Genomic DNA, 26,767 nt, shown 5'->3' on the forward strand with positions numbered 1-26,767 from the left:
AAGAAAAAAAGAATTAATTCTTCACTACGTTGTATATGTGAGATTTAAATAATTACATCTCGATGTAGGAATTGTGGACTTAATTTCTCACAGGCATTTTTAAACATATATTCCCTAATATTAGTCTTAGCTATTATTTTTTAGACGCTCCCTTGGGAACCCCTGACAAAAAGACGTGGTAGCGTATGACGAAACAGTGTCAGCAAGCTAGGTCGGAGTGTGAGTAAAACGGTAACCGTGAGCGGGACAATATTTGCCCGATAACCAGCTTGGAAGACGGTTCTCTCCGCGTGCTAATGGATTTAGCGAGAGACCACGTGCTCCGAGCGGACGAGCGTTACTCCGCGCGCGGCCGGCACGCGCGTCTTGTGCAAACGTCTGTTCGCTGTGCCGCGTCTGTTTCGCCGACGATGATCGATGGGATTTTTATTCGCGTGCGGGCAAACAACGGATGAGCCGTGGCGATCGCCGCCGCGCGTTTCCTCCGCGTTTCTTCTCACCGACGAACTGGGATCGACACGGTCAGATCGCTCGAATTCGGGTCGAATCCCCGCGATCGCGCGCGCTCGCGGTCTCCGTTATTTTATACGTCGTAGATTTATCATGAAATTTCCACCGTTAGGCATTTACCGAGAACCTCTCGGCAGATGTAATTATAATGTAACGAGAGGTACTACGTATGTAACGTGCCTCTTTTCCACGGAATACGTTCGACGGGAAAGTTTATCTCGACAAAGGAGAGAAATTATAAGATGAACAAACTAAAACCTCAAGTCCTACAAACTGAAGGAAAATACACAATATCTATTATATATATAATTTATATAATATATGTATAATAAAAAAAAAAATCTTTTAAGAAAAGTGTAAAACCTGAAATGCAGAACCGTACGTTTATTATCGTAATTAAAATTATATACTTATTTAATCGGCACATTTCTCCCGGAGTTATAAAGAGAAATCCGGAGCGAGAGAAATGTTTCGCCGAATACGAGAATTTGTCTTCTTGAAATATTAGCTCGGCTATCGAAGTGTATTAATAGATGATCGAGGAGTCGTAGTCGATTTCTATTTCGAACTTCTGTTTCTTTAACTGTAAATTCGTCTTTCAGGAAAGGTGTAGCGCCCAGCCGAACCTTTCGACAAACGTTTCGTGTAATTATCGCGACCCTGATAAGGCGTGAATGGTAATGCATCTCGATATCGCTTTCACTCTGAATTGATATATCTTCCGCATTTTTGCGACGCCGAGCGGAATTCAAGTGATCCGTTTGTTACATTCGATTTCAATTAACGTCAATAATGTTAAATTAAAATTAAATACCGCGTGCTTAACTTCTATCGAAATAATAAAGACTCTAAGATAGACATAAGATGTGAATTTCTCGAAGGCTGTAATTTTTTTTCCTACAAAATTTTTCAAGTCGCTTTTCGTGCATCAGATAAATAGCATCGCCGATTCGTGGCGTCCGATACTTTCAAGGAACTCGTTTCGACCTTCACACTTGTGCCGTTATAATGTATCGCTCTTCGGATGATTTCGAAGTAGCGGCAACAGTTTCAACTCGTCCTCCATCATCATCCGTCACACGTGTTCGTAGGTCGGGTTCATCAATCGAACGCAGGGAGAGGATCAATTTCCTCTGTTTGGTCTTAAAATAATATGGTCGGAAGTGACGCCGTTCTCACATTTATAATCGTGTCATAATGGAGCCAGTAATGATGGACTTTTTTTTTTTTTCTTTTTTTATCAAAATGATTTAATTCCAAATGATACTTCAACTGTTGATTTTTTCGAGCACCTCCTAATTACTTCAGTAATATCGTCGTACGCGCGCGTTTTTTTTTAATACGATCGCATTAGCAATTCAATGTGTGCATCAAGTGCTCCTCACAAATTTTCATTCGCAATTTCCATCGGAATTTGTCAATTAAATAAAATTTTTACAGGTAGATGTCCATTCTGAGTAGCGACCCGTATATTCGTCGTTGTAAAAAAGAAAAAAAAATATATATCGCGGCTATAAAAGAAAAAGCATTAAAATTCGACGTGAGTGTGTACGTGTTTATGGCACTTACCCACACATTAAAGACGTTATCATTACGCGTACGCGTGTACGCACGTGTCGTAATTTTAGAATCAAGGAAACCAAGCTAATGATATCCGGTGATACGTCGCTTCTATCTTAGACACTCCCTAATTCGGTACCGAAATACATTTTCTCTAGGTAGATAAGAATTCAAGTATACGCCATTATCGTGATTTGCAGAATTTTCCCGTCGTGAAATTATTCCGGCGCGATAAAACGTCGCCGCGTATTGCGATTGCAAAACTTTCGTAAATATAGCGTACAAGAAGATAACATCAACGTTGTTCAACAGTTAACTCTTTGATAGAAACTATTAATTTTCATTATTCAACGGACCGTTTGACTTTCGCTGGATATCGAAGAAATCCCGAGTATTAAAAATTGATCTGATAACTAACTGACAGTGCAAAATTAAAATCAAAAGAATTAAAATAGAAGCTAATAATGTACTTTCAGATTTCACGCCGCAACGAACTTTGGCAAATATGAAATTAAATAGTTACCTCAATATGTTATAAATGTGATTGTACAATTTTTTTTTCAAACAGCATGTCAGCGTACGAAAAAAAGAAAAAGAAAAAGAAAAGAAACCCTGGATTAGTTTTGTTCGCGTGATTAAGATGTTCGAGTGTGTATAAATGGCGATAAATCGGTAAGTTAAATTTAAATTTATCGTGCAGATTGCATTCATTAATAAGATATTAATTATACATACTGTGTTCCTCTTTCAAAGGCCTACTGCGAAATGATTGCCATGTTCCCGCGAACAAAAAGTGTGTAATGATCAGCTCTCAGTTCCATTACAAATTATACGAATCTCGTTACATACGTGACTCAGCGTTCGCAATTTTTTCAAGAATATTTTTTTGACATGAAAGCCTTGACAAAAGCCACAAGAGCTTCAAGAGAAAATTATATTAATAATGTGCCGCACAATGCTACAAATTACATATCTATTTTAATTTTTAATTCTTCGTCTAATATCTAATGGCATAATTATTACGATTAATTTTTTTTAACACTTTTGTCTAGACTATTCTAATAAATGCTAAAATTATAATTTATATTTACTCATTTTTATACATAATTTCTTATATTTATCTCTAATGATTTTATAGATCTCTATTTATTTAAATATTAATATATTCGCATATGCCTGCAGGTGATGAAAAAATTGCGTGTGTTTTATCTCTTCAAGAGCAATTGATATTATTAGTCAATTATACTTGATAAACGGGCTGTCGGTGAACGATATTGCAGAAAATCCCGCTCGTTCTTTTGATTTCGATGTTCTCTTACTGTATCTCGACGATTATAAACATAACGCGCTAACGATTATCCGCTTAACTCACTGACAGCTGACATTAGCACACGAATTCCCGCGCGAAGCGGCGTTCTCTCGCGTATTGCTTTCGATATTCTCGGTTCTATCCGAGCTCACCTTTCTACAGCTGATAGGACCATAACGTGTACACGTAGTTTCAAAGGTACAAACGTGTTCTCGCCATGTAGAATTTAATTTCTTGTTAAACAATTACTGAAAGCTACAGAATATTAATTTGTCTCCTTTAAATCATTTTCTATTTTTCTTCTCTATTAAAATAGTAACAAATTAATTAATTAATTCTTGGATATAAAAATTTATTTTAATATAAAAAAAAAATTAATAATAACTGTAATAATTGGAAATTAAAGAATCAAAATTCGATGAACATCTTGAATAATAGATTTAAAAAATTAATGAAACAATTATATTTATACAAATTTTGTAAAATACTTTGTTATTAAGAGAACGCACATTTTTTTTCTGAGCGCTTTGAATTGATAAGACACGTATGAATCGTCCTGTACAAGAATTAGAATGCCAAGTGTAGATATATTTCCTCATTTTACGCCACAATTTATTTCACCGTCAAGCAGACTCGGATCTTTGGATTTCACGTGTCTACGATCTCGAGGGAAAAAAGGCGATCGGTATGAAACAAAACTAGCCAAGATGAATGAAAATCGTCTGTATAATCCGCATTTTTACACGACCCACTTGTGATTAATTTTCAATGCATGTTCCGCTATTAGCTTAAATCGTCTTCGTTCTTACGACTATTATCCGTGTAATATCTACTGAATTCTTCGTATAATCGTACATTCTGTTACAGTTGACGTTACATGTAATTTTTTTTTTGTAAGGTATTTCAAGCATCGAGGAGCGATCAACGTATAAGATTCCGCGTTACGAAAAGATTCCCGGCTTAATCGTTAACGGTTCCGTTGCCGTTTCGCTCGTTCTACGACGATCAAAAATTAATTGTAGACTAATTAGTCGTGAACTAGGATTAAACGCAGGATGTGCATGAACACGCAGGTGTTCCCCGCGCAAGAGGGGGATAGAACGGCAGGGCATGGGAGGAGTTCTCCGCGAGTGCTCTCTCCGACGAGACGGAGAGACCACTCTCGCGATGGCAGAGGTGGTCTCTGCTCACCTGAGCGTTTCAGGTGGCAGTCGCCCTGCTGAGTCGTTCAGCGACGGGTTCTCCTCGCGTGAGCGCCGCGAGCGAGCGCGATTCGCCAGAGAACGCACGACAACGATCGCCGGGAACTCTTAGATCCGCGAATTCATAACTGAGATGTCGAGAGAGTACCCGTGACGCGCAGTCGCGGTTCCATACATGATCTACCCGAATACTTTTTTTTTATCGTAGATCGACGCAACTGTCAGATTTATTTTCACAAATGCGACTTTGAGTTAGAGCCAAACGTTGAACCTAACAACTCGGAAGGGAAGATGAATAAAATTGCCTTGACGAAGTAAAATCTGATTAGAGACCGATGTGAATTTAATTGGGGACTAATTATTGAATATAACTGAGTTTGTTGAGAGGTCTACAACGTAGCTGACCGACTTGGTACAATTATATACAAATAAACAATTTTAGTGAAATTAATCTGAAAATTTATTAGCCGATACACGAGACCGTTCTCGATTTCCGCTGGACTCCCTGAAAACTGCAATCTTTGTGAATTGTAAAATATTTTTTAACGTGACGCGTCAATATAATATAAAGTAACCGGACGAAGATTCTTTCACTGATTGTGGTAACTATTTATGTTCGTGAATTCGCAGGCAAATCCGTGAAGGAAAAAAAAAAAGTGCACGCCTTCGGGTGATTTCGAGAGCTAACGATTGAGAGAAAAAATTTCGTTAAACGGTCCACGGCGATGTTGGCGTGTGCCAGGTATCTTCGAGCAACGGCATATAAAACTTATCGTGAAATCGACGCGTCCAGCTGCATTCTGGAGTTATCGGAGTATCAGTAATAGTAACGTGGGGCCGCAAAAAGCACTCGGCTGAAGAGAACTGATCGCGAGGGGAAACCTCAAGCCGGAGTTCAGAGCTGAGAAGAACGATCGGGGCGAAGAAAAGTGCCGCGTGCAGCGCATGTTGGTCAACGAAAGCGTCTTATTAAAGATCAATGTGCGGGATGGAGACGGACGTGCGTCGATCGAGAACTTCGTGAAACGCGAACAATGTTGTAGAGACGGCGGTGTAATTTATTTGACGAAAGCGGAGGCTCGTTTCTACGCTGGATCTGCCGAGCTTTCTCTGTGACAAAGAAACCAACGATATTTCGAGCATTTACGTAGCTCGTGCAACTGTTAGATGTACTTGAAAAATTTATTTTTTAATTTACGAAAATATTTAATAAAGGAATCCGCGCTCAGAGTTCGATTCGACGATAAGCGCCTGATTTTTTCGTAACTAGTTGGGGTCACCGACCAGAAAGGAGATTAATTAATAGCCACAGGATTAAGTGTTATTTATTATTCCTGTCGGCCCGGGTTGTTGGGTATCGAGCTAATTTTAACGGTGAACCAAAAGTGAGACCGAATAAAACGAGCCTAAAAGAAGCGTGGCCAGTCATAAATTTTGCAACGACGACGTGACAACGGCCGCCAACACCGTTATCGCTGACAAATGTCAATAATTATATGGCCATAAGTCAGCGTCGCACAACTTAGTCGACAAACGCCAACTTGTAATCGCGAATTGATCGATCGCGTGTCGACGAGAGTTCGCACGCGAATCGTGACGGGGGGAAAAAAGAAAAAAATTCCAAAACGAGCAAGATTACGTCGCAGCGGTGTTCATTAAAGTTGCAATTATTCAGCCATATATTACGAATACTTTGCGCGACAAAATTAATAATGGACTGAAGTTAAGCTCATTGATAAAGGCATTTTTTTTTATTTAAAAAAAAAAAAAAGAAGGACATTTCGAGAGCCCAGCGATTTTCCCCATAAGACGGCTTTGCGTGAAAGCTGACGGTGGAATGGACAACGACAATTCGACTGAAGAGCGGTCGTTAAGAACTTTCGAGATTTTGCGAAGACGTCTTTCCCACGTGCCGCTAAGTTTCATGCAAATGAAGTAGCCAAGGACTTTCGACGGGGAGTGCGTATTTCCGCGAGTGTTCCGACCGATCATTGATCACGAGCAAGTGGAGCATGATGGGAGAAGTGATCCGCGTTTCTGGGAGGGCACCGGACGTCGGCGATATCTTGAAAGAGGCCATGCTGTCGCAGAGATTTGCCGATGTGGCCCTCTGCTGCCCAGGAGGTCAGCGATTCCTCGCTCACCGCCTGGTCCTCTCAGCCGCCAGTCCTTATCTCCAGGTCAGTACGCAATTAAGGGTTCTAATAATTAATTAACGGCAACGTAACTAATTATTTGCTCGTTACAAAGATAACACGAATAACACATCTTCGATTTAAAGAAGACTGGCACCGAGATATCGAAAGTTAATCATCTATTATAATTTTCTTTCTTTTTTTTTATAAAATACATTTTAAGTAAATTTATTAATCAAGTTAAATTTAACAAATAATTAATAAATAAATAAATGAACAATTGGATAAGATATCTCAATTACATTTTAATTGTATTTGATAGTTTTCTCTCCTCTTTAATTACTCATTTATCCGGCGTTAATGTATCGCGTCATTTACAATCAACGTGCAAAAACGAAGTTTATTGATACGTTTGTAATCGACTCTCTTAAGTATCAAAATGACTTGGGAATAACAGAAGAAGCCGGGAGATAATTATATCGTCGTGGATCCGTACGCGACTTATATATAGAAAGTTTCGCAACGTGGCATCTCGCGAGTGCGTTTATCGTGTTTGAGCGAAGATCCACGTTACTGTTACTCGTACCTTCGCTCGTAATAAGAGAGCCGCAATAAAAGAACACATGGTTTACGTTGCCGTTTAATTAGCGGGTTAGTTACCGGATAACAGACGGGAAGCTGTTAATCCTGAAACCCTCGTCCATTTCGCGGGGAATCTCGCTCGGCCGCGCCGCCGAAGACCGCGATATAAACCGATTGTACGCGCCGAACGCTGACGAGCATTCAACGCCGCCGAATTATGTCACACGGAAATAAAGATAATGCGATATCGCGCGATTCACGTGCTCGAGATTTCTCGAAGCCGCGCTGACACGTCGGTGATGCGTATTGCGAGCCCGAAGCCGAGTTGCGCGATTGTTGGACTTTGTTGCGCCACCAGATTGGTACACGAGCGGAAATTTAACGAGACAGATGCGATCTCTCGAGAAGTTTCTATGTAAAACTCTGTGTCGGACATACATACGTTATTAATAAGCATGCGAAATATACGAGCTCCTAAAAATTCAATTCGATTCTTGTCGCATGTATAATAAATCCGCGAACATCTTTTCAATACATGCGATAAATAAATTTAAATTATTAAATAAATAGTTTTGAATATAAATTTTTCCGTGGAAGATCGTAAACTGAATTTAATCAGCAATAGAAACTATTAATATTTCTTGAATATCGTAAATAATTCTTAAACAGTTAGTCTGCTGAATCAAAAAAAAAATTTCTCCTCGTCTTACTTAAAAAGATTCGGTTGTTGTAAATTGGAAGATAAGAAATGTGAAAATTACAAGTGTTTTTGTTTAGAATTTTTTCACGTAACGCTGCTCTTTAATTTCCACTGCCACTTGATCTTATCATTATCGTGTAATTATTAGACTTATGTATCATCTTGTATCTGATTTCTTGCGTGTAAACTTTATTACACGTTGCGCCCTGCTCATTCGGTTATTAAACTCGATTCAATTATAATACGGTAGAAAATTAAGATTATTAGTTATCCGCCTGAATTCTTTCGAAACTTTGCTCTTTCCGTCTAATTTTCAACGCCACTTGATTCCGTTATTGAACAATTATCGGTCGTCATTATCTTTTACCCGATCTCTTGTCCGTTTAAACTTTATTTTACGCCTCGTTGTGCTCGCCGGATTAAACAACAATTTTCGATTGTGAACGCCCTGAAAAATCTAGAATTCCTCTAACTTCAACGTCACTAAATTCCGTTATCATCGGGCAGTTATTAGTTGCCGTATCTCTTCATACCTGATCTCCCGCGTGCCTGTTTTATTTTACGCCCCGTTGTTTTTACCGCATAAAGCGCTTAAGTGCAGTTTTACGTGAGTAGAATCTCACGTTGCGAAAGGAAAACCTAGGAAATAAATCCCGATGCACTCCGGCGTACAACGTAATTACAAAGTAATGTCGCGTCAGCGACGTGAAAATTGTCAATTATGCGTCGCCGCCGCGATTCGTGCCGTGAATCGCGCTTTCTAAACACCGGTAGGCAAAATGCCGAAAAGAAAAATCTCCCGCACTTCCCCCGCGATTGGCAATTCGTCAAACAAATTTGATCTTTGTGTTTTACTTAAGCCTGACTCTATCTCTGAAAAATTTTCCAACGGAAAAAAAAAAAAAAACAATTTTCTTTTATCGCGAGACAAATATATTTCTTCGAACGCGGACGATATCTTACGCGTTAATTTTTTTTTTTAACGTTATAGATAACGACGATCATTGGAAGTTAAATTAAAAGCAAACATTGCAATAATGTTGCATTAGAAAGGCGACCGCTCCGCGATCTCTCGCGCTTCATGTTAAAAGAAGAGGAGAAAAAAAAAAAGTAAAGTTGAAGAAAATGATGTCCGCAAAAGGTTTTGCTCTCTAGCCGCAACAAATATGGCAACTTTAACTTCAATGTTGGCAGATTCCCAGTTCTCTGACGTCGCGCCGTAAAGCTCGCGCGATGTGCGTTTCTACGGCACCAGGCAACCCTTTTGCGGTTATCTGAACACGTCGCAGCGTCCGCAGAACGCATCTTTCCGGCACTGCCATTCGCGGATTCCCGAGTCCCGACGTCGCGATTTATTACTGTTTGACCCAGTACCTGTTTGCCCCACGCGAGATTTCCTACTTTTTGTCCCGTCATGCTACCTCCGTGAGGCGCGTGGCATGAAAAGAAAGAAATACCAAAGTTCCTTAAGCGTCGTTACTGACCGCTTAAAAAACAAAGTAATATTGAAATATTTAAAACGTTTTTATGATAGAAGCGGGCGTTTTACTGACGCACGTCTTACAGCTAATTAGCCGGTTAATGAGAACCATAAAGAATTGATATCCGGTTTTCAATGTAATAATGTTGTCGCGCGATAAAATGATTCGCCGCGAGTAGAAACTGAAAGAAAATGCAGAAAATAAACGAGCGTAAGTTGTAAAATGCCTATGATTCAGCCGCGATCTTGCAACGGGCTCCTTATTGCAAAATAAATCGCGTGATTTACGAAGAACACGTTATAGCGTCATTTCAAAACCAGAAAATTCGCATTTATTTCCAGCGCGAATGACCTTATTATCGCGTATAATTGAGTGCAAGTATGCACAGAAACACATACAAACACATTCGATTTGTTTCAGCTAAAGCTTAAAACACCAAAGGGCAAATTAACAAAAATCTTAATATACTAGAAGAAACCAGTGAGTGCTATTTTTTAACAGATTTTTAACAAATCCCAACACCAAACTAGAAAACAAAGTCATGCGACTTACCAATCTGCATGAGCATCAGCGGAGTTGAAGAATTCTGCCGGTGACTGTAACATAAAAAAGAAAATATTATTGTAGACATATCAGTTTATTAACGAGATTAATAAAAAAAAAAGATTTTTTTTTTTTTAATTTATACTTACTTAAAAGTTGCTCCGCCGATGCAGGATGCCCGTCCCGGGCCTGCTCCTCCTCTCAGTTCGGACGTCGTGACGAGTCCTCCTTCCGCGCACAAGTTACTTGATCTGTAACAAAAAAAATATATATAATTTAATAAACGGCAACAATAGAATAAATTAATAACGCACTAATTTTTTATAGAGAGGAGATTGCTTTAATGAGAAAAGAGAAAAGAAGGTATTATAAAATCCCAGAGAAAATATCACAAATGCTCAACAGATTCATCGTTACGAAACACATTGCGCGATTTGTAGATATTGTTGCGTTACTGACTTCTTGCGTCGTTTCTTCTTTTTTTTTTTTTTATCTGAACGAGTGTGGAAAATCACACGTGCTTTAATTAGAGCGACTGATACAATTAGCGCAGCGGGTTAATTTCTTGCTGACGTGCGGCTGCGAGTGAGAAAGTATTGTCATAACGAAGCGCATTTACATTGTATTCGTAATGTAAGAGAGAATTATACGAAAACGTAAAAAATATTTCGATACGCTTTTTAAAACCGAAAGGTCTCAAACCGATTCACGACTAAACATTTAATTATTTTAATTTCGTTTTGAGCTTATTTTAATTTAATCTTATTTTAATTTTATTTGTCTTGTAAAATTGTTAAAAATCGTGTTAAACTTTTTTTTTTAACGCTTAATTTAATTGCGCTGCATATATTGTCGATTGCCTAAAAAAGAATATTACGTTCAGGGCCTGAATTCGCTACAATCCGGAATAGGATTTATGCATGTATGCATCTGACCTGTTTCTTCTGCGGTATTTTACGACTTCTTTATGGCTCCTTGCTAACATTAACGACTTTATGAATATTTTCGGGTAATTATCGTTGTGGTAGTTCTTTTTGCCAACTTTGTTAAATGTAATGATGATCGACTTGTGCTTTTATTTGTCGTAAATTGTTACAGTTAAAAACAAATTTCTAAAATTAAAAGTCACTGTAATCACCAAAAAATGTAGATAAATAATATTCATAATAACGTAAAAAAAATTAAATTATTATAAAAGTAATAAATAATTAAATAAGAAAAATTAACGCAATCAGAAAAAATAGAGAGATACATACATACAAACGCGTGCTAGCTATGTAAACGTACAATTTGAGGATTTACGGTTTACTTCCAGTTGACCCGATAGAAACAAAAAATTTTTAAACATCATGTATGATGAGGAATTATGGCTTTCCGCGGCGGGCAGATTACGCCGTGTCCATGTGCGCTTTTTGTAAGCATCTTGCCGCACGAGAGCGTGTTTCTTATGGCACGGCCCATCATTAGGATGCCGACGCGGCACGAGATCACGTATTCATTGCTTAATTAAGATTATCATAACTCGAAGAACGACGAACCGATATTTCACGACGGGACATATTGCGCACGTTGGGAGAAAGATACGATGTCGACATGCTCGCACGATTCCGCGGCTCAAAACATCTCTCTGATAAATACGGTTCTTTTTTTAATACATATTAAATGTAAATTGCGATTTGAAGTTAACGCTGCTCGTGGAAGGAAATTATTACGATCTGTTAAGCTAATTTATCTATTTTAATAAGTAGAGAGACGTCAAAACAATTAGAAAATAAAAAAAACAAAATTAAAATGGAATATATGTTACTGGCGCTATTAACATGTGCTGCAAAAAAATCTCGCGTTCATGCATGTGACGTTAAGGAGGTGAGATTATTATAATAAACTACGAACTAATAACGATATACATAGAAGAAACAGCATAACGGTAGAACCGCAATGTCATGCCGTTGGCAATACTTAACCGCAGTAATATTTCGCATCCAGTTACACCAGAAAATGCTAATTAAACACTACGAAGTTTAAATTCACCGCGAAATTAATTAGACAACAAAGGAAAGTTGATGGGTCATCATAGAATAATTAAAATGACCAAAATTAATATAATTATGAGATATAATTAAAAGAAAAAAAAATCCAATAATTAAACATTCAAAATTCTCTGGTTATTAAAAACTTATCACGTCAAATATTGTTATTATAAAGCACATAAATGTGTGCAATATAAGATTTAAAGTCGTGTAAAATTGGCATTTAGTTAATAAAATACTCAACGTACTAATTTCTAACGGAGATTTTTTTTTAAAGAAGCTAATATATTTTTTAAAGAAGTTAATATATTTTATATGTCAACGTTTAAATTAACGGCGATAGAACAAAAAAAAATACCAACGGTAGAAGCACCAACATTTACGGATGCGTGTAATAAATTTATAGTCACCTTTGAAACCCATAAAAAATCGCGACATCCGTTAGCAGAGGAAGCTAATTGTAGATAATAGGCTTTCAATTCGTTAGAAACGCCGACGGAAAGACCGTCCAGTAAATAATTATTACTAATATAGCAACAAGTTATTAATTTTACGTATTATGCAAGAGCAGATTATCGTCCTCGCAATACAGATTATTAAATTTCGAACCGTGTCGTCAAATATTTTTTTAATTGCGAAAGCATTCTTTCATCGATAATTATTTTAATATGTATGTTCCTGGGCTTGCTCAAGTAGCAGAATAATATTAAAACACGATATCAATTATCAAAATAGTTATCACTTCATCATCTTTTCACGTTGTTTTATTTCTTAAAAAGATTTGACGTATTAATCTGCGAAATAATTAAAAAAAAAAAAAAAAAAAAAAAAAAAATAACAAATATATAAAACCAAAGTATAAAAACGATCCAAATAATTATATGTATAAGTATTAATTTTTGTCTTAATGGTAAATTAAAATTACAATATGTACTATTATGTATAATATATATAATATTACATGATAATTAAAATAATATGAAAGCCAGCTGCATGAAAACAGACACACGTGCGATAAAATGTTACATACACGACGACGATATTTACAGATGCATGAAAACGATACGGTTCTGCAGCGATCTTTCCGCGGAAAAAAAAAGTTTTTTTTTTACGGCGAAACGCTCTCTCGCGATCCGATTTTCTATCTCGCCTCGGGCAAATTCGTAAAACTCTAACATACCGCGAGTCCACCGTTATAAGGCCTAACGAAGCGATCGATCGATCGTAATCGTTGGCAAACGTATCGTTGCGAGGTAAGAGAGTTGTAACGATATTCGCACGTGTTATCTCCGGCGAGCATCGTCCGCGCGATCGTGGCGGCTATTAATTCACGCGCGGCACGGCAATATTCTCGGCGCGCATTCGAATCGCTTAAATATGCAAATCGGACGTCGTTCCGGCGCTCTTCTAACGTTACTTCGAGGGCAGCGATCCCTAATTCGTGGACGTTTCATTCCGCGGGATTTACGCATGCAAATTTTATTCGCGATATTTATATGTATTTATTTATACCGAATATGAAATGCCATTTCGCGGCCGCTCTTTGACCTAAATTATGTCCGAAGTAACTTTGCAAATTTAAATTTATTTCGCAAACAGTCTCTAAACGAAGTGGACGAAATCGACGGCTGTGGTAATTCTCGAAACGCTCGTCCGACATATGGTGAAATTTCTTTAGGCATCCTACGTCGTCATTTAACTTTTTAGCGAAGCCTTATAAATCTCTTAAATTTATAATCGGGATACAAGAGTATTGAAGTATTTACAAATGTGATGCTTAGCTGATGACGAGCAGGATAAATCAATTTATTTGTCAAACATTTTTATAGAGCAGGAGATAAAAAAAAATTAAAAATTAAAAAACCCATCCAAATTTATGAGATTAATCTTACGCGCGGACGCGATTAGAAGCGAAAGGACCTGCTCATTCTGACGAAAATCTTATTAACGAACGTACATATGCATGAGCTACCATTAATTAAAATAAATTCAGGAACGTGATAAATGAAATGTCTACTCGCGTCTATTTAAATAAAAATAAAATATTCAATAAATAATTATTATTAAAATAATTACCAATTACAGTTTTTTCAATACTTCGATGCAGAAGAGTAGCGTTGAAAAAAAAACGGAATCATTAGAAAGACACCCGGAGAGGATTTCTCGGAAGATCAATTTTGCATCGAAGAAATAAATTCGCGTAAGAAACTATTTTTTCAAGAGACCGTTAAGCACTCATTTCTTCTCGATTAGTAGGATCACAATTAGACGCGAGAACTCCGTACGTACGGTTTCTCGTCACCGCACGTCATCCGAGTCGAGCGGAAAGAAATATGTCGATATCGATCACTGGCGAACGCTCGCGTTCACGTTTATTAGTCCGCATCCGTTTCTCGATCTACAGGATGTATAATTGCCACCTCGGCATGTAGGAATAACTAAGAAAACGGAGAAGCTGACGCTAACAAGGAGGTACTTTTTCAATCTTGCGGTGCATTAACTCTCGAACACGGTGTCTACAATCTGTTATGCCAATAACATGCTGCCAATAACGACCGCCGCGGCGGGCGTCTTTCCGTTCGCGTGAACAAGATAAATCTATATTACTGGTTTGAAGTTACGTATCGAATATCTGTGTTAACACGTAAAGCTTGACTCGCCGACGAGGCTCATCGTTCTGGATACAATGTTGCGAGGCTGGAAAATTGAATCCCGACACACCGGTTTTGGAGGAAGCCACAGATTCGATTTCACCTTAGATTTCAAGCTACAGCATGATACGATCGGTCCTTTTTCTGATTGCACGATTATTTCTCACGTGGAAGATATACCTATAGGTACCTACATTAAAACTTTATAAGTAATAATAAAATCAATTAATCGTATATTAATTATAAATTAATAATAATAGAGTTGTACAAACGATTGTACATCCTCTCGCTTGAATATAAGACTGAGCAGAGGCTTGATCAGGGCGCCAATATAATTAATTGCGCGCGTAAGACATTCTACTGCCGATCAAGATTAATCGCGTTTTTCAATTCACTGTTCCATTGTATTCCAACAGTGTTACATTCCCTCTCGGTTAGGGTCAATCTCGACGGATGCTCGTCGTGAATGCCGCGGGGCAGCGATGGCGCGCGGGCTTTTAACATCATGCGTCGCTCGCATAATCGTTCGTTTGCCTGTTATCGATATTCCCCGGCGAATGATTAATAGCCGATATTGTTGCCCGGTGATACCTGTATCTCACGTCGGCTGAAATCGTCACGCTTTACGCTCGCGACTCGCCTCATCGCTCATCCCGCGTTTACGGCATCCACTTCTGTAGGTAAGCGACGTTTAAATTCCGCACGTTGCGATTCGTACGAGCCGGTCGTTAGCCATTTCTTAACCATCACTTACGTTTTCTTGCGCGAAGACGGATACCGACGAGCGCGCGGGGCCTCATCTATCTCGCGCGCTTTATCGTTTAATGAACCCCGCGCCGAAGATGCAACGTCGATCGCGACCGAAATAAATAAGAATTAAATCACCCGCACAATATCAGCAATCAATTTGACTCCTGAGGACAGATTCGTGTTTTGCAATATGGAACAAGGAAAACGGCCGGTAGATGAGAAATTTTAATAAAACTACACGATGCTTTCTCGCGAATAGCGATGTCGTAAAAACCGAGTGATATTCGCTCGGCGCAACATTGTATCGCGGATATACGAGAGATACCACGAGAATGGTATTTGCGCTGACCGTAGTATAACGAGGCGTGCAAAATGTACCGCGCTAAACGTCAAAAAAAAGGCTAGATCCCGGGTTTTTTCCTATACTAACAATTGCTCCGCTTATTATCGTTAACCACCCAGTGGGCAGGCAAGATTCTGAGCGAGTAACGATTCTAGAAATTCCATTCGGAAAAACTTTAACTATGCCATCCGATTCAGAGCGGAAGAGAGATATGCAGATTTGTAATCCAATGTTGGAAGCGTTCTCCATTGCTATTTTCTACATCAAATTCCTTTCAAAATGACTTTCCGGAAAGAAAACTATACAGCGTATTGATATTAAAGCAAAACTAAAGAATTATAATATATACAATTTATTGGAAACTAGAGATAAGATCTCATTACGACGTATAACGTGCCTTTTGATAACCATTTCTCGTATCATATACTTTTAGTAATTAGCGACCAGCAATTAGTAATTAGCAATTAGTAGAAACACATTAGAATTTAAATAAACATGCCATTAAAAGATAAATTATTTAATTACGCGTGAAAAGTTTTACAAAAGAGATACCTTATCTATCACGGTCTCAAATAACACGGGAGTTTGTAAGGCACGCTGTGGAACGATGCTTATTATATCCCTAATTATATCGGCGGGGTACATTGATAACCACTGAGCATTAGCCTTGATTATCCCGCGATCCGAATAAAAAAAAAAAAGACCGGGACTTACTTTGTATTTGCATTTGATTATATATTCGCTTGCGTGCTCGTGATGGAATACATTTCTAGTTGAAGGCGTTGCGGCGTTTCCGGAAATGTTTACGATTCAAGTGCAATAAGCGCAAATACTAACCCTAAGTAATTGCGCTCGGGAGAGCACTTCTAGCGCACGGAGGAAGAAAACTAAAAAGCCGACTCGGCCTTGCGTTGCAGGGGTGTAGACATCGCAAAAACACGACACGAATGGATGCGAGAGCATACGCAACCCACAAACCTATTTTCCCCCTTCTTTCTGATGAGAAAAAAAAAAAGAAAAAAAAGAAAAAAGAAAATCAGACGTACTCTCAACAATTTTAAATTTGATATCATTGACATTCTTCATATGCAAAGTGTAATCTTGGAATTACAGTTTTGATGGCAATCGATGCTTTAGTAAGAACGTAATACTTTTCTACCACAGCGGAATCTAGCTCTATATCGCAGTTTAGATCCATTTAAAATTGTAAAGTTTATGATAATTATGTGCATACGCGAGCTTGACATTGTCGCAAAAATAAGATGCAGGCCTTGAGAGCAATTTTTCCGGAAAACAAGCAGGTCCTTTCTACCTACGCCATTGAGCGCAACGGTGCAGCAAAGTTGCGTCGAGCTGCGGGCCGGTTTGAAAGCCAACATTTAATTTACGTTCTACGTGCAGGAATGATGCTCTCATCATTTTTCGACGCCAACGATCCGTTAAAATGGTTGCGAAAACGGCGCGAAGAAGAATGATTGAAGACTCGCGGCAAACGCAGGATCATCAAGGAATCCGGAAGTGAAGGGAAGGGGGAGAGGAAAAAAAATTATTAAATTCCCGTAACAATTTAAAGTAGCAGTAACAGTCGCGTATTTATCCCTTGCGCGAACACGGACGGACCTCCGCTTCGCTTACAAAAATCATACTGAAACTATTTTAATCTACGGATTCGATCTAAATTCATAATTTCTCAGACCAGTCAAAGTCCAACTCATAAACGATCGCCACTGACCCACGCAAAAATAAAAAAATATAAAAAAATAACACATGCGAAAAACAAAACTCTGAATACCAAGTAAAATTACAAGATGCAACAAATAAAAATTTAACAAATTAATAGATCGAAGAATCGTTCCTGAAATATCTAACGCGATAGCGCATCGGTCTCTGGAAAACAGAATTTTTACGGCTTTGCAATTTATTTTCACGCGCGATCGTAGCGTTAGCGCGACTCATTAATCCTCTGTTAATCTATTATATGTATAATGGGACAAAAATCGCGCCGCGCTTACTCGTCCGGTCGACATAGTGTTCGAGCGGCAAAGGTTAATTCAAGTCGGTTCCCCCGATCCGGTCAATAACGGTTAATTATCGTTCGAAAAAATTGGCTAGACCCGCCGAGGCGACCGCCGCTCGCGTAATTACAGTTATCTCGGTACAGCACGATCCGCGAGCTTGCAACAATGAAGCGCTCATAACTCATTGTTGTCCGGGCTTCATTACTCGACGGAGAAGAAGATGAAGTAAATCAAGCGAGGGATATTTACGAGCGTATAAAACTGATTCGCAAGTCCAATTCTGCAATTCTTCTATTAATCCGCTTTCGAAACGTATCTCTTTATATTTTCTTTCTTTTTTTTTTTTTTTTTAATTGTTAAAAAGAAGCGAGGAAAGATAGTTTATACTTATATATAATACGCCGTTGTCGCAGAAAACGTAAGACATCTCTTGTCGTTAAGTGTTCACTTTACTGCATATCACTGCCGTTATATCAGATAAGCGGGAAGAAATATACGTGCGTATGTCTTTGGAAAATGAGGGCGTCCCGCAAAATGGGAGCACTAATAAAATTTGGCCCACATACGCAGCCAGCGTGTATTAACCTCTCCATAACTTGGTAGATGTACGTTATTGCGCACTGTTAAGCTGTAAAGTGATTCTCTCGGTGCGAAAAGCCCAGACCTATCGCGAGTTTTCTACGGGATCGCTCGGCACTACGTAAATCGTATCGTTGCTCTTAAAGCGCTCTTTCGCATTTTACTCAATATATTATTTGATAAATATCTACCGCCTACTTTGTTACTTTTCCCGAACGTTTTCTTGCGAATCGTACACGCATTTTTGCCACGTACGCTTATTAGAAATTAAAATTGATATTTTCTCCTGCCGGCCCGGTAATCAACGTTGCTTTCATTTGCAGGAAGTGCTGCTGGCGCACAGCAAAGTCACCGCTCACTGCGAGCCGATCACAGTGATCCTAGCCGAGGTGGAGGCGCCGGAACTCGCGGCCCTCCTCGGCTTCGTCTACACCGGAAGCGCTACGGTGCCGCGGATGCGACTAGACGCATTCCTGCGCGCCGCCGAAGCTCTGCGAATCCGGCTGCCGCCGGTGCCGACGATGGCAACCTGCGACCAGGCAGCGGACTGCAAGCTGGAGGACGTCAAAGATGTCAAAGTGAGCCCTAAGTACCTGCAGTGCGACCAGTACCCTTGGTACCGGTCGAGAAGATCGTCTTACGAAGAGACGTTCGACCGAAAGGAGCCCTACGTTAGAATATACCACGACGACGCCAACAGAAATGTGTTCCGGGACATTGGAGCGCTCCAAGAAATCGGTAACCCCAGCACGTCGTTCAGCCCGGCGTGGCCGGTCGGGGGGTTCCTGCATCACGACAGAAGAGCGAGCGATTCTCGCGTTGACAAGACTCCGGTAATAGTTTCCAGTGGAGAGCCACCTTTTTGTACGTATCAACGAGACGCGTGCCTCCCCGGGGGGGCGTCTTCGGAAGGATATTCTGGTCGAGATACTCTGGAGAAAATCAGGGTGGGATACGAGAGGCTGCACATGACCTGCTCGATAGAGAAGCCGGGCGAGGACGTTTTTGCGGGAGGAGAGCCTTGCGGGGCGACGCGGGATTGTCCCTATCAGAGCCCGATGCCGTTATCGTCCTTGCAGTGCGCCGCCGCCACCGGACACGCGAGGCCGCTCGAGATGCTGGATTACGCCGCGCAGACTCCGACGGGCGAGGACCTCACCTGCGGCGAGAGCTGCTGCAGGTGGAGAACCGCCCGCAGACACGTGGCGAACCGCGTTACAGCGTCGCCGTGGCGCCAGATCGTCAGACCTCATCATTCACCACGGATCCCGCGGCCTATCCCCGCGCCACCACCTCAACGTCACGCCGATGACGTGAGTACTCAACAAGCAAATATTAACCCACGTGTTCGCCCCGAGATCGCCGATCGACACCGATCCGGACTGATCCGGCCGATCCGGGACAATTTTAATTTCAAATCTTTATTTACCTGAATATATGAATGGCATGTTTCTCGAAGGCGGAAAAAGCGCGAGACGTATTCGCTTATTTGACGAATCGATCACGGAAATATAAGTAATATTAAAAGGCAAACACCGTGCCGTAAGCCTATTTTTAGAAAGCAGAAATTCCTTCGAAACGTTTTTAATTTTTCTCTCCACGCAAGTTTTTATAACGTGCACGTTTTGCATTCTAAATAATTTAAAAGAACTAAAAGACTAATTAGAAATTTGTAGATTGTAATTAGAAATTATTGAAAAATTGTGTAATAGAGATTAAATTAATTTTTTTTTTTATTGCACCGTTGACAATTCCTTAAAAAATTAACGCGTTATTTTTGGAGAAATTTTATTCCGACACTTTTCCAATCACGAAACTTACAACGACCGTTGAAGGCAGAAAAGAACGTGGGCCGTGCATACTCGATTACGATTTCGTTGTATCTGTCGAAATCCCGTTGTCAGGGAATCCGTATTCCCACGTATGCACGAAAAGAATTGTCCATTACGGGAACTGTGCCAAGGTGAATAACACTCAACGACACGATTGAAAGAACACGATTTTGGTCGATCGATGATAAAAATTGATACGTGATAAAAAAAAAAAAAGAAAGACCAAACTGACGCAACCACTGTTTCATGAATAATTCAAGGAAATTCCCAATTAAGAATTCGTACAAAAAATTAATAAATACAAAACGATTCTTAAATGAGATCAGTAACACGTAACATTTGATATGTTTAACTAAATTAATATAATTTATAATATTCTTTTTTCTAAGTGCATTTTTAAAGACTCTAAAAAAAAAATTGTACGTATACATATCCCCGTGATTTTTCATTAAACTGCATTCAATTTTCAAACTGTAAATTTATCGAAAACCATTAATCGCGATTGGCTTGCAGTGAGCTAGACAATTTCCGCAAAATGGCGAGATGAGCATAAACCGTTACGTCTTTAATTACTGCAGTGGAAACGAAGTATTTTAAATCAATGCGGACACTCAGATACGCTCGATATGTCATCGTCATAGCGCGCAAGATTAACGAGAGAAAATGGTTTCAATATCTCGACCTGTCTGAATAAATCGGAGTAATAGCGAAGTTAATTGAATGGAAACTACGATCACCGTATCATGAATCTAGTGGACATGATAGTTTCTGCTATTCGAATTAATTAACATAAAAATTTAGAACGGTTGTTCTTCAGCCTATGTATTATTTCCATATTTATTTGTTCATTCCCGCCACGATCTCAGAAAACATAATATCTATCACCGTGTTTAATATTCAGCACCTTTTGACGAAAATAATCTTAACTTGTTATCAAAAATAAATCGCGCAGTGTTTTATATGTAATTTTTAAGTATGAACAAAATGCAAAAATTAAAGAAAAACATTCTCAACGATTTAAACTTAAAGAAATGAGTGTTGGCCGTTTATTTTAATCGCGATATCTATCGGTGTCGTGCGATCATAAAATATGACATTTTTCACAAATCTGTTTCTACTCGCGAACGAACCACGATGATATACTAGTCAAAATTAATTTGCTTATTGAAAACTGTTTACTTCCAGCCATTACTAAAAGTTTAAGTGTCAGATATAACGAATGATCTCATGAATAAACGAAGATGTGCCAAGCGCAGAAAATATGTAAACTAGGCGTGATTTGCATAATGTCACTTTTTTTTTTTTTCGTCATTATAGCAAAATTCTTTCTGTCTTCATATTTTTGCCTCTGCTTGTTTTAATCGCAAAAAGAAATAAAAGTGACCGAAACTCTCTTGAAATAAATTGAAGGAAGACTATTTTCAATACCAGAGCTATAAACGCGTAGCTTTACGTAATTTTAAAAACCTACTTGAATTTTTTTTATATGTATATGTACAATTAATTAAAAAAATTTTTTACAACCGATGTTATTTATCTAAACTTATCAAATTTTTCGCGGTGTAAAATTACATTCACTGTAGCAGGTAATTTTTTTTTTTTCTTTTTTTGTCTTACAGCGTGAGAGATGCTTCGGTCAGAGATTATCTGTTACATGTGACATATCATGCGTTAAGAGCTAATTGAAACCTGTAAACGCTGAACACATACGAACACCGGAAGATTCGTGTACATTTGTTGATTGGTCATTCTCTCCCCTTTCGTACACGTGCATTACACATCTTTACAAGTAGCAGGGTTATTTGTGAAGTTTCCAGCTGCGCTGTCGCCCTTCCCTCGATTCCGATGCTGTTCCGCTTAATGCGGCTATCAGTTAGCGCGTCGCGGCAGTTTATCAGACCGCGCCGTGATTGCGCATCGCCAGCTGGCAATGCCAGCTGCGCGCCCGTTCGTCGCGTTATTATTACGCGCCCGATCTGGGAAAGTTTTCTCTTTCGACGGCGAGAGATGCGTGCTACATTTCGGACACCAATGTGGACAATCACGGCGACTGTCCGCTTGCGCAAGCAGCGCATATTCCCGCAGCTTTGCGCCGAGATCGCGCCAAGATTTCAACGCGGCGTGATCGCGATTCTCATCGACGTGATTTTCCTCCGCAGAGTAAATAGAATTGACTCGCGATTCCGTTTAAAGTTTATAATAAACTTCGACTAAATTATTTTCCAATTTATTCCTACGATTTTATTTAAAATATTTGAGGATAAAATATTATTTTTAAAATTTCGAATGCGTAAGTAACGTTTATCGCAATTTCGCAAGTCAGTGCTCGATCGAAATTAATTCTACTAGACTCGAATATCTCTACAAATGAGCGCGGTAACAAATACCGACGTCGTTTAAAAAGAAAAAAATTTTTTTAAGCGGTCAACACTATCGTAATAAATGAATCGGCAGCAAGAGGCAAAATAAAAATTTGACAAATATGAAAGTTACGATAGCAAGTACGAATTGTTTGAAAATCTAAGGAACGCGGAAAAAATATTGTAATAATCGACGGAATACATTCAGACGCGTGTTTTACTATGTGAATTTCAGCCCGGCGATTAATAATTGGCTCCCGTTGAACGCAAATATAAATTATTACCGAGACCCGTGTAATTAGCATACAATTAACAATTCACCTTCCTTATCGTGTCGACGGTGATTAGACCATTACTATTACAATCGAACGGGCGATAGTATTAAATTGTTTTACAATCTAACTACTTTCTAATTGCTGCTTTCTTCTGTTCCTTCTGACTGCTCATTATGCAGACACATTCCTGAGCGTGACTACTGCTACATTGTAGAAGTTTTATTTTGCATTACAGATAGGAAACTCCCGACGACTGTTGGATTATATCGCATTAATCGGACGCGTTTAGAAATTGTTCCCCGCTGGTTCGATAAAATTATAGAAATATATTACAGAGCTAATAGAATAATAATTACTTCAAGAGTTTTGCAATCTAGAAGAATCAAAGTTAAAGATCTAAAGTTTCTTTTTTAGAAGAAAATAAGCTATACATTTTTTTTTCATACTTGGAAAAACGTTAAGCGTTGCTTTTTTTTATTCCTAAAAAATACTTTAAATTCTTTTCTTTAATTTATTTAAATTAAAGAAGAAATGTACAGGAGACGACACAACTCGCGCTGAATACCTCGATACTTTGGCATCGTTCTAAGTTAACGGGCGAATGGGAGCTGACTACTTAAAATCGAGCGTGACTAAAAGTATTGTAAAACAGTAAAAAGCTGAATTTCAAACGTCACTTTCTAGCTCATTGAAACGCGTCGACCGATGCGCCGTGACGATTTCGATTCTTCACGCGAATACGCCACGCTATACCTCAAGATTAATGAATGCGGATAAGTTCGATTTGATCGAGGATGTATTTCCGTCAATAAACATTTAATTTTATAACTACAAACGTAATGTTGTTTTGGAAAAATCACGATGATGCATAATTCTTTTATCTTTTTATATTTTTGTATGTTAAAACTCTGCTTTTCGTTAATTAAAATTAATTATTCTCACAAAGGACAATTCTGTACTAAAAAAGAAAAAAAAAACCGGTTGTTGCAGGAAATCCATAAGAAGCCTATAGCTGTAGAGCCAACTCGGTCTACGGTAATCTCGATAAGCCCGAATATTATTCATTCCTCAAAAAGCACAACGCGAAGCGACAGGCCTTGTCCTACGACTTTCGAAGTTCCTACCAGTTGCGAGACGAGTTTCAGCAACGATGTGCGACCACCGCGCGAGGCAATCGACAGCTCGGAGGCGAGAATCCGGGAGATCTACCGGTCGCCGGTACCGTTCGCTCCTTCTGATCAAGTCGCGACGCCCTCGAACGGGGCTAGAAGCGGCGAGCAGCCTTTTTTACAGAACCTACTCTCGAGTAACGACACCGTCATCACGAGCACTGGCAAAAGTGGAGGCGGATACGCGACGCAGGTGGTCCAGCAAGCGCCAGCGAAGCCCGAGCTGTCGCATCCGGTCAGCAGACTCTGCGACACCGTCGAGGCCGACGAAAGAAAGGAGGCGAAAACGGAAGCTGTTAGCGCGGAAAAGATTGAAGAGGACAGGATTGAGAGGATCCTCGTCGACAGCGATAGCAATAACAACAACGAGACGATCGTAAACACGGAGGCGTCGCGCGGACGTGCGGACGACCACAGGTGCGACCAGTGCGGGAAGACTTTCGTCACGAGAGCATCGCTCAAGGTACGAATATTAAATCAGATGCCTAGCGCTTTAAGGACTTTCGATTCTCAGGCAGAAACGTAGATATTACGGACCTCACCTTCTCATAAACTACAGATTTAGCGGAGATTCAACTGAATAGCTAACTACTCGGCATAGATCCTTGATCACCTTGGCTTGCACAAGTCCTAAACCACTCGAACCGTTTCTCACTGATGATATTCCTCACGCACGATGTTCCATAAGTTACTAAGCAAATTATACACCTCGTCTGTTTTTTTTTCCTTATTTTTTTTTTTTTTTAATTCTTGACGTCAGATACAGGTCTCTAATTTCTCAGATATTTCGCGGAGCCTAAGTGTCAGTTACGTTAAGATTAATGTCAGTTAAATTACGGCCGTTCTTCTTTACGACATTACCTGCCCGGCGCGAGCGAGCACTTGACACTTGATCGTGTGTGTACACACTTTCGTGCCCATATCGATTAAGCGTGAAATACTATCTCCAAGTCGTTTCGCGATGCCTACTTTTCTTAAACGGTAACTTTGTTCGGCCGTATCGCGCCCGAGCCGATTATCAAAGATCAGAGTCGCGACCTACGTTAAAAAATTTCTTTCTTTTCCGCGCGGCCGCGAGCCTTGTTGCAAACTGTATAGCTACATATCTTCGTCTCTGTGTGATCGTCGCAGGTGCACAGCCGCACGCACTCCGGAGAAAAGCCGTTCCGCTGCGCCGACTGCGGCAAGCAGTTCTCGCAGCTGCGAAACTACAAATATCACCGCAGCGTGCACGAGGGCACGCGGGAGTTCGCCGCCACTTGTCCGGAATGCGGCAAGTACTTCAACGATCGCGGATACCTAAGCTCGCATATGAAGATCCACCGGAACCGCAAAGAGTACGGGTGCGCGGAATGCGGCAAGAGCTTCAATCAACGCGTGGCCTACAACATGCACGTACGCATACACACGGGCGTGAAGCCGCACCAGTGCGACCAGTGCGGCAAAGCGTTCTCGCGGAAGATGCTGCTCAAGCAGCACCTGAGGACCCACTCCGGCGAGCGGCCGTACCAGTGCCAGGTGTGTCAAAAAGCGTTTGCCGACCGTTCCAACATGACCTTGCACACCAGACTGCACTCTGGACTCAAACCCTACCAGTGCACCCTGTGTTCCAAGGCCTTCACCAAGAAACACCACCTCAAGACTCATCTCAACTATCACACCGGCACCAAGCCGTACTCCTGTACCAACTGCGGCGGCCGGTTCTCCCAGAGCAGCAACATGAGGACCCACTTCAAGAAATGTATCGTCAACAACGCGACCGGAATGACGGCCAAGTCTCACGACGAGGCCGGTACCGAGAGCGGTATCGCACCGCAGGTGGTGCTGACGCCGCCCAACTCCGATCAGGAATCCAGCATCCTCACACCGATCTCAAAGAGCGCCGTTGCGATAGAGAGCAACACCTAACGGTTCCCGCTGCGTGGAAAATCAAGCCTCGCGAATGAACCAAGTATCAAGGGGAACGATATAGAAATACTGTGGCCAATCTCAATCGCCATTTTCACAACGGTGGTGATAAATATACAAGAATATCATTAATTTTATAGCAACGATGTATATTATACGCATTTAATTATTGTTAAATTAATTCCAAGTTAATCGCGGACTTGACATTTGCAGGTTTCGTCTGTAAATAGTTTGCCAGCAGCGAGTAGAATCATTTATGTTAACGTAACGTTACGGAGTTATAATGTAAAAAATTTCTTTTTTAAATTCGCGTAGAAAGTTTTACATTTTTAGAAAAACCCAGGGTTAATTAATTAACGAAAGTAAGATTGCGAATCTCGATAGTGGTATACGATAACCATTGCATTATACCTTTCAGTTCCTGTATTTATTATGTATCATATAATTATTAAACTTACCCCTAGATAGTTGCTCCGCTACTTCGAGCCTCCTCTCGATCGTCCTCTCAGCTTTCGTTTACGTTTGTTGCCTCCCAGGTCCTCCTGTTTAAAACATTAAATGCAATAAATATATCTGAAGCTCATCTTTTCTAAACTGACATAAAAATAATGCCAGCTGAAAGTCTTCTAATCTTACTTTTAGAATAATTTCAGAATTACTTGGCGCAAACGAAAACAAAACCGGTTATGCGATTAATAAAAATAATTAAAAAAAAAAAATTTAATTAACCTTACCTCTGAGTTGTACAGTCGTCGCCCGATGCCTTCCCCAGGCCGCCTTTCTCCTCCTTTCAGCCACCGTCGCAGCACAGCACACACTCGCGAATATCA

The 26,767-nt window shown here is 39.9% G+C and overlaps 1 protein-coding gene across 1 annotated transcript; it reads left to right on the forward strand.

Annotated features, from left to right (window-relative positions):
- LOC139113629 (uncharacterized) lies at positions 1-26,672 on the forward strand. The gene is made up of 4 exons (XM_070674913.1): positions 1-6,761; positions 18,717-19,706; positions 23,851-24,492; positions 25,161-26,672. Exons 1-4 carry the CDS (start codon positions 6,594-6,596, stop codon positions 25,935-25,937), a joined length of 2,577 nt encoding a protein of 858 aa, XP_070531014.1. The 5' UTR covers positions 1-6,593; the 3' UTR covers positions 25,938-26,672.
- The last annotated feature ends 95 nt before the right edge of the window (positions 26,673-26,767 follow it).

The sequence above is a fragment of the Cardiocondyla obscurior genome, linkage group LG03 (genome assembly GCF_019399895.1).
Source record: "Cardiocondyla obscurior isolate alpha-2009 linkage group LG03, Cobs3.1, whole genome shotgun sequence".
NCBI classification, from domain to species: domain Eukaryota; kingdom Metazoa; phylum Arthropoda; class Insecta; order Hymenoptera; family Formicidae; genus Cardiocondyla; species Cardiocondyla obscurior.

Excerpts from the sequence above, each read along its gene's own strand:
- LOC139113629 (XM_070674913.1), top strand. The coding sequence starts at position 6,594 with ATGATGGGAGAAGTGATCCGCGTTTCTGGGAGGGCACCGGACGTCGGC. Across the intron at positions 6,762-18,716 it reads CCGCCAGTCCTTATCTCCAG|GAAGTGCTGCTGGCGCACAG; the intron begins GTCAGTACGCAA and ends TTTCATTTGCAG. Across the intron at positions 19,707-23,850 it reads CTCAACGTCACGCCGATGAC|GAAATCCATAAGAAGCCTAT; the intron begins GTGAGTACTCAA and ends CGGTTGTTGCAG.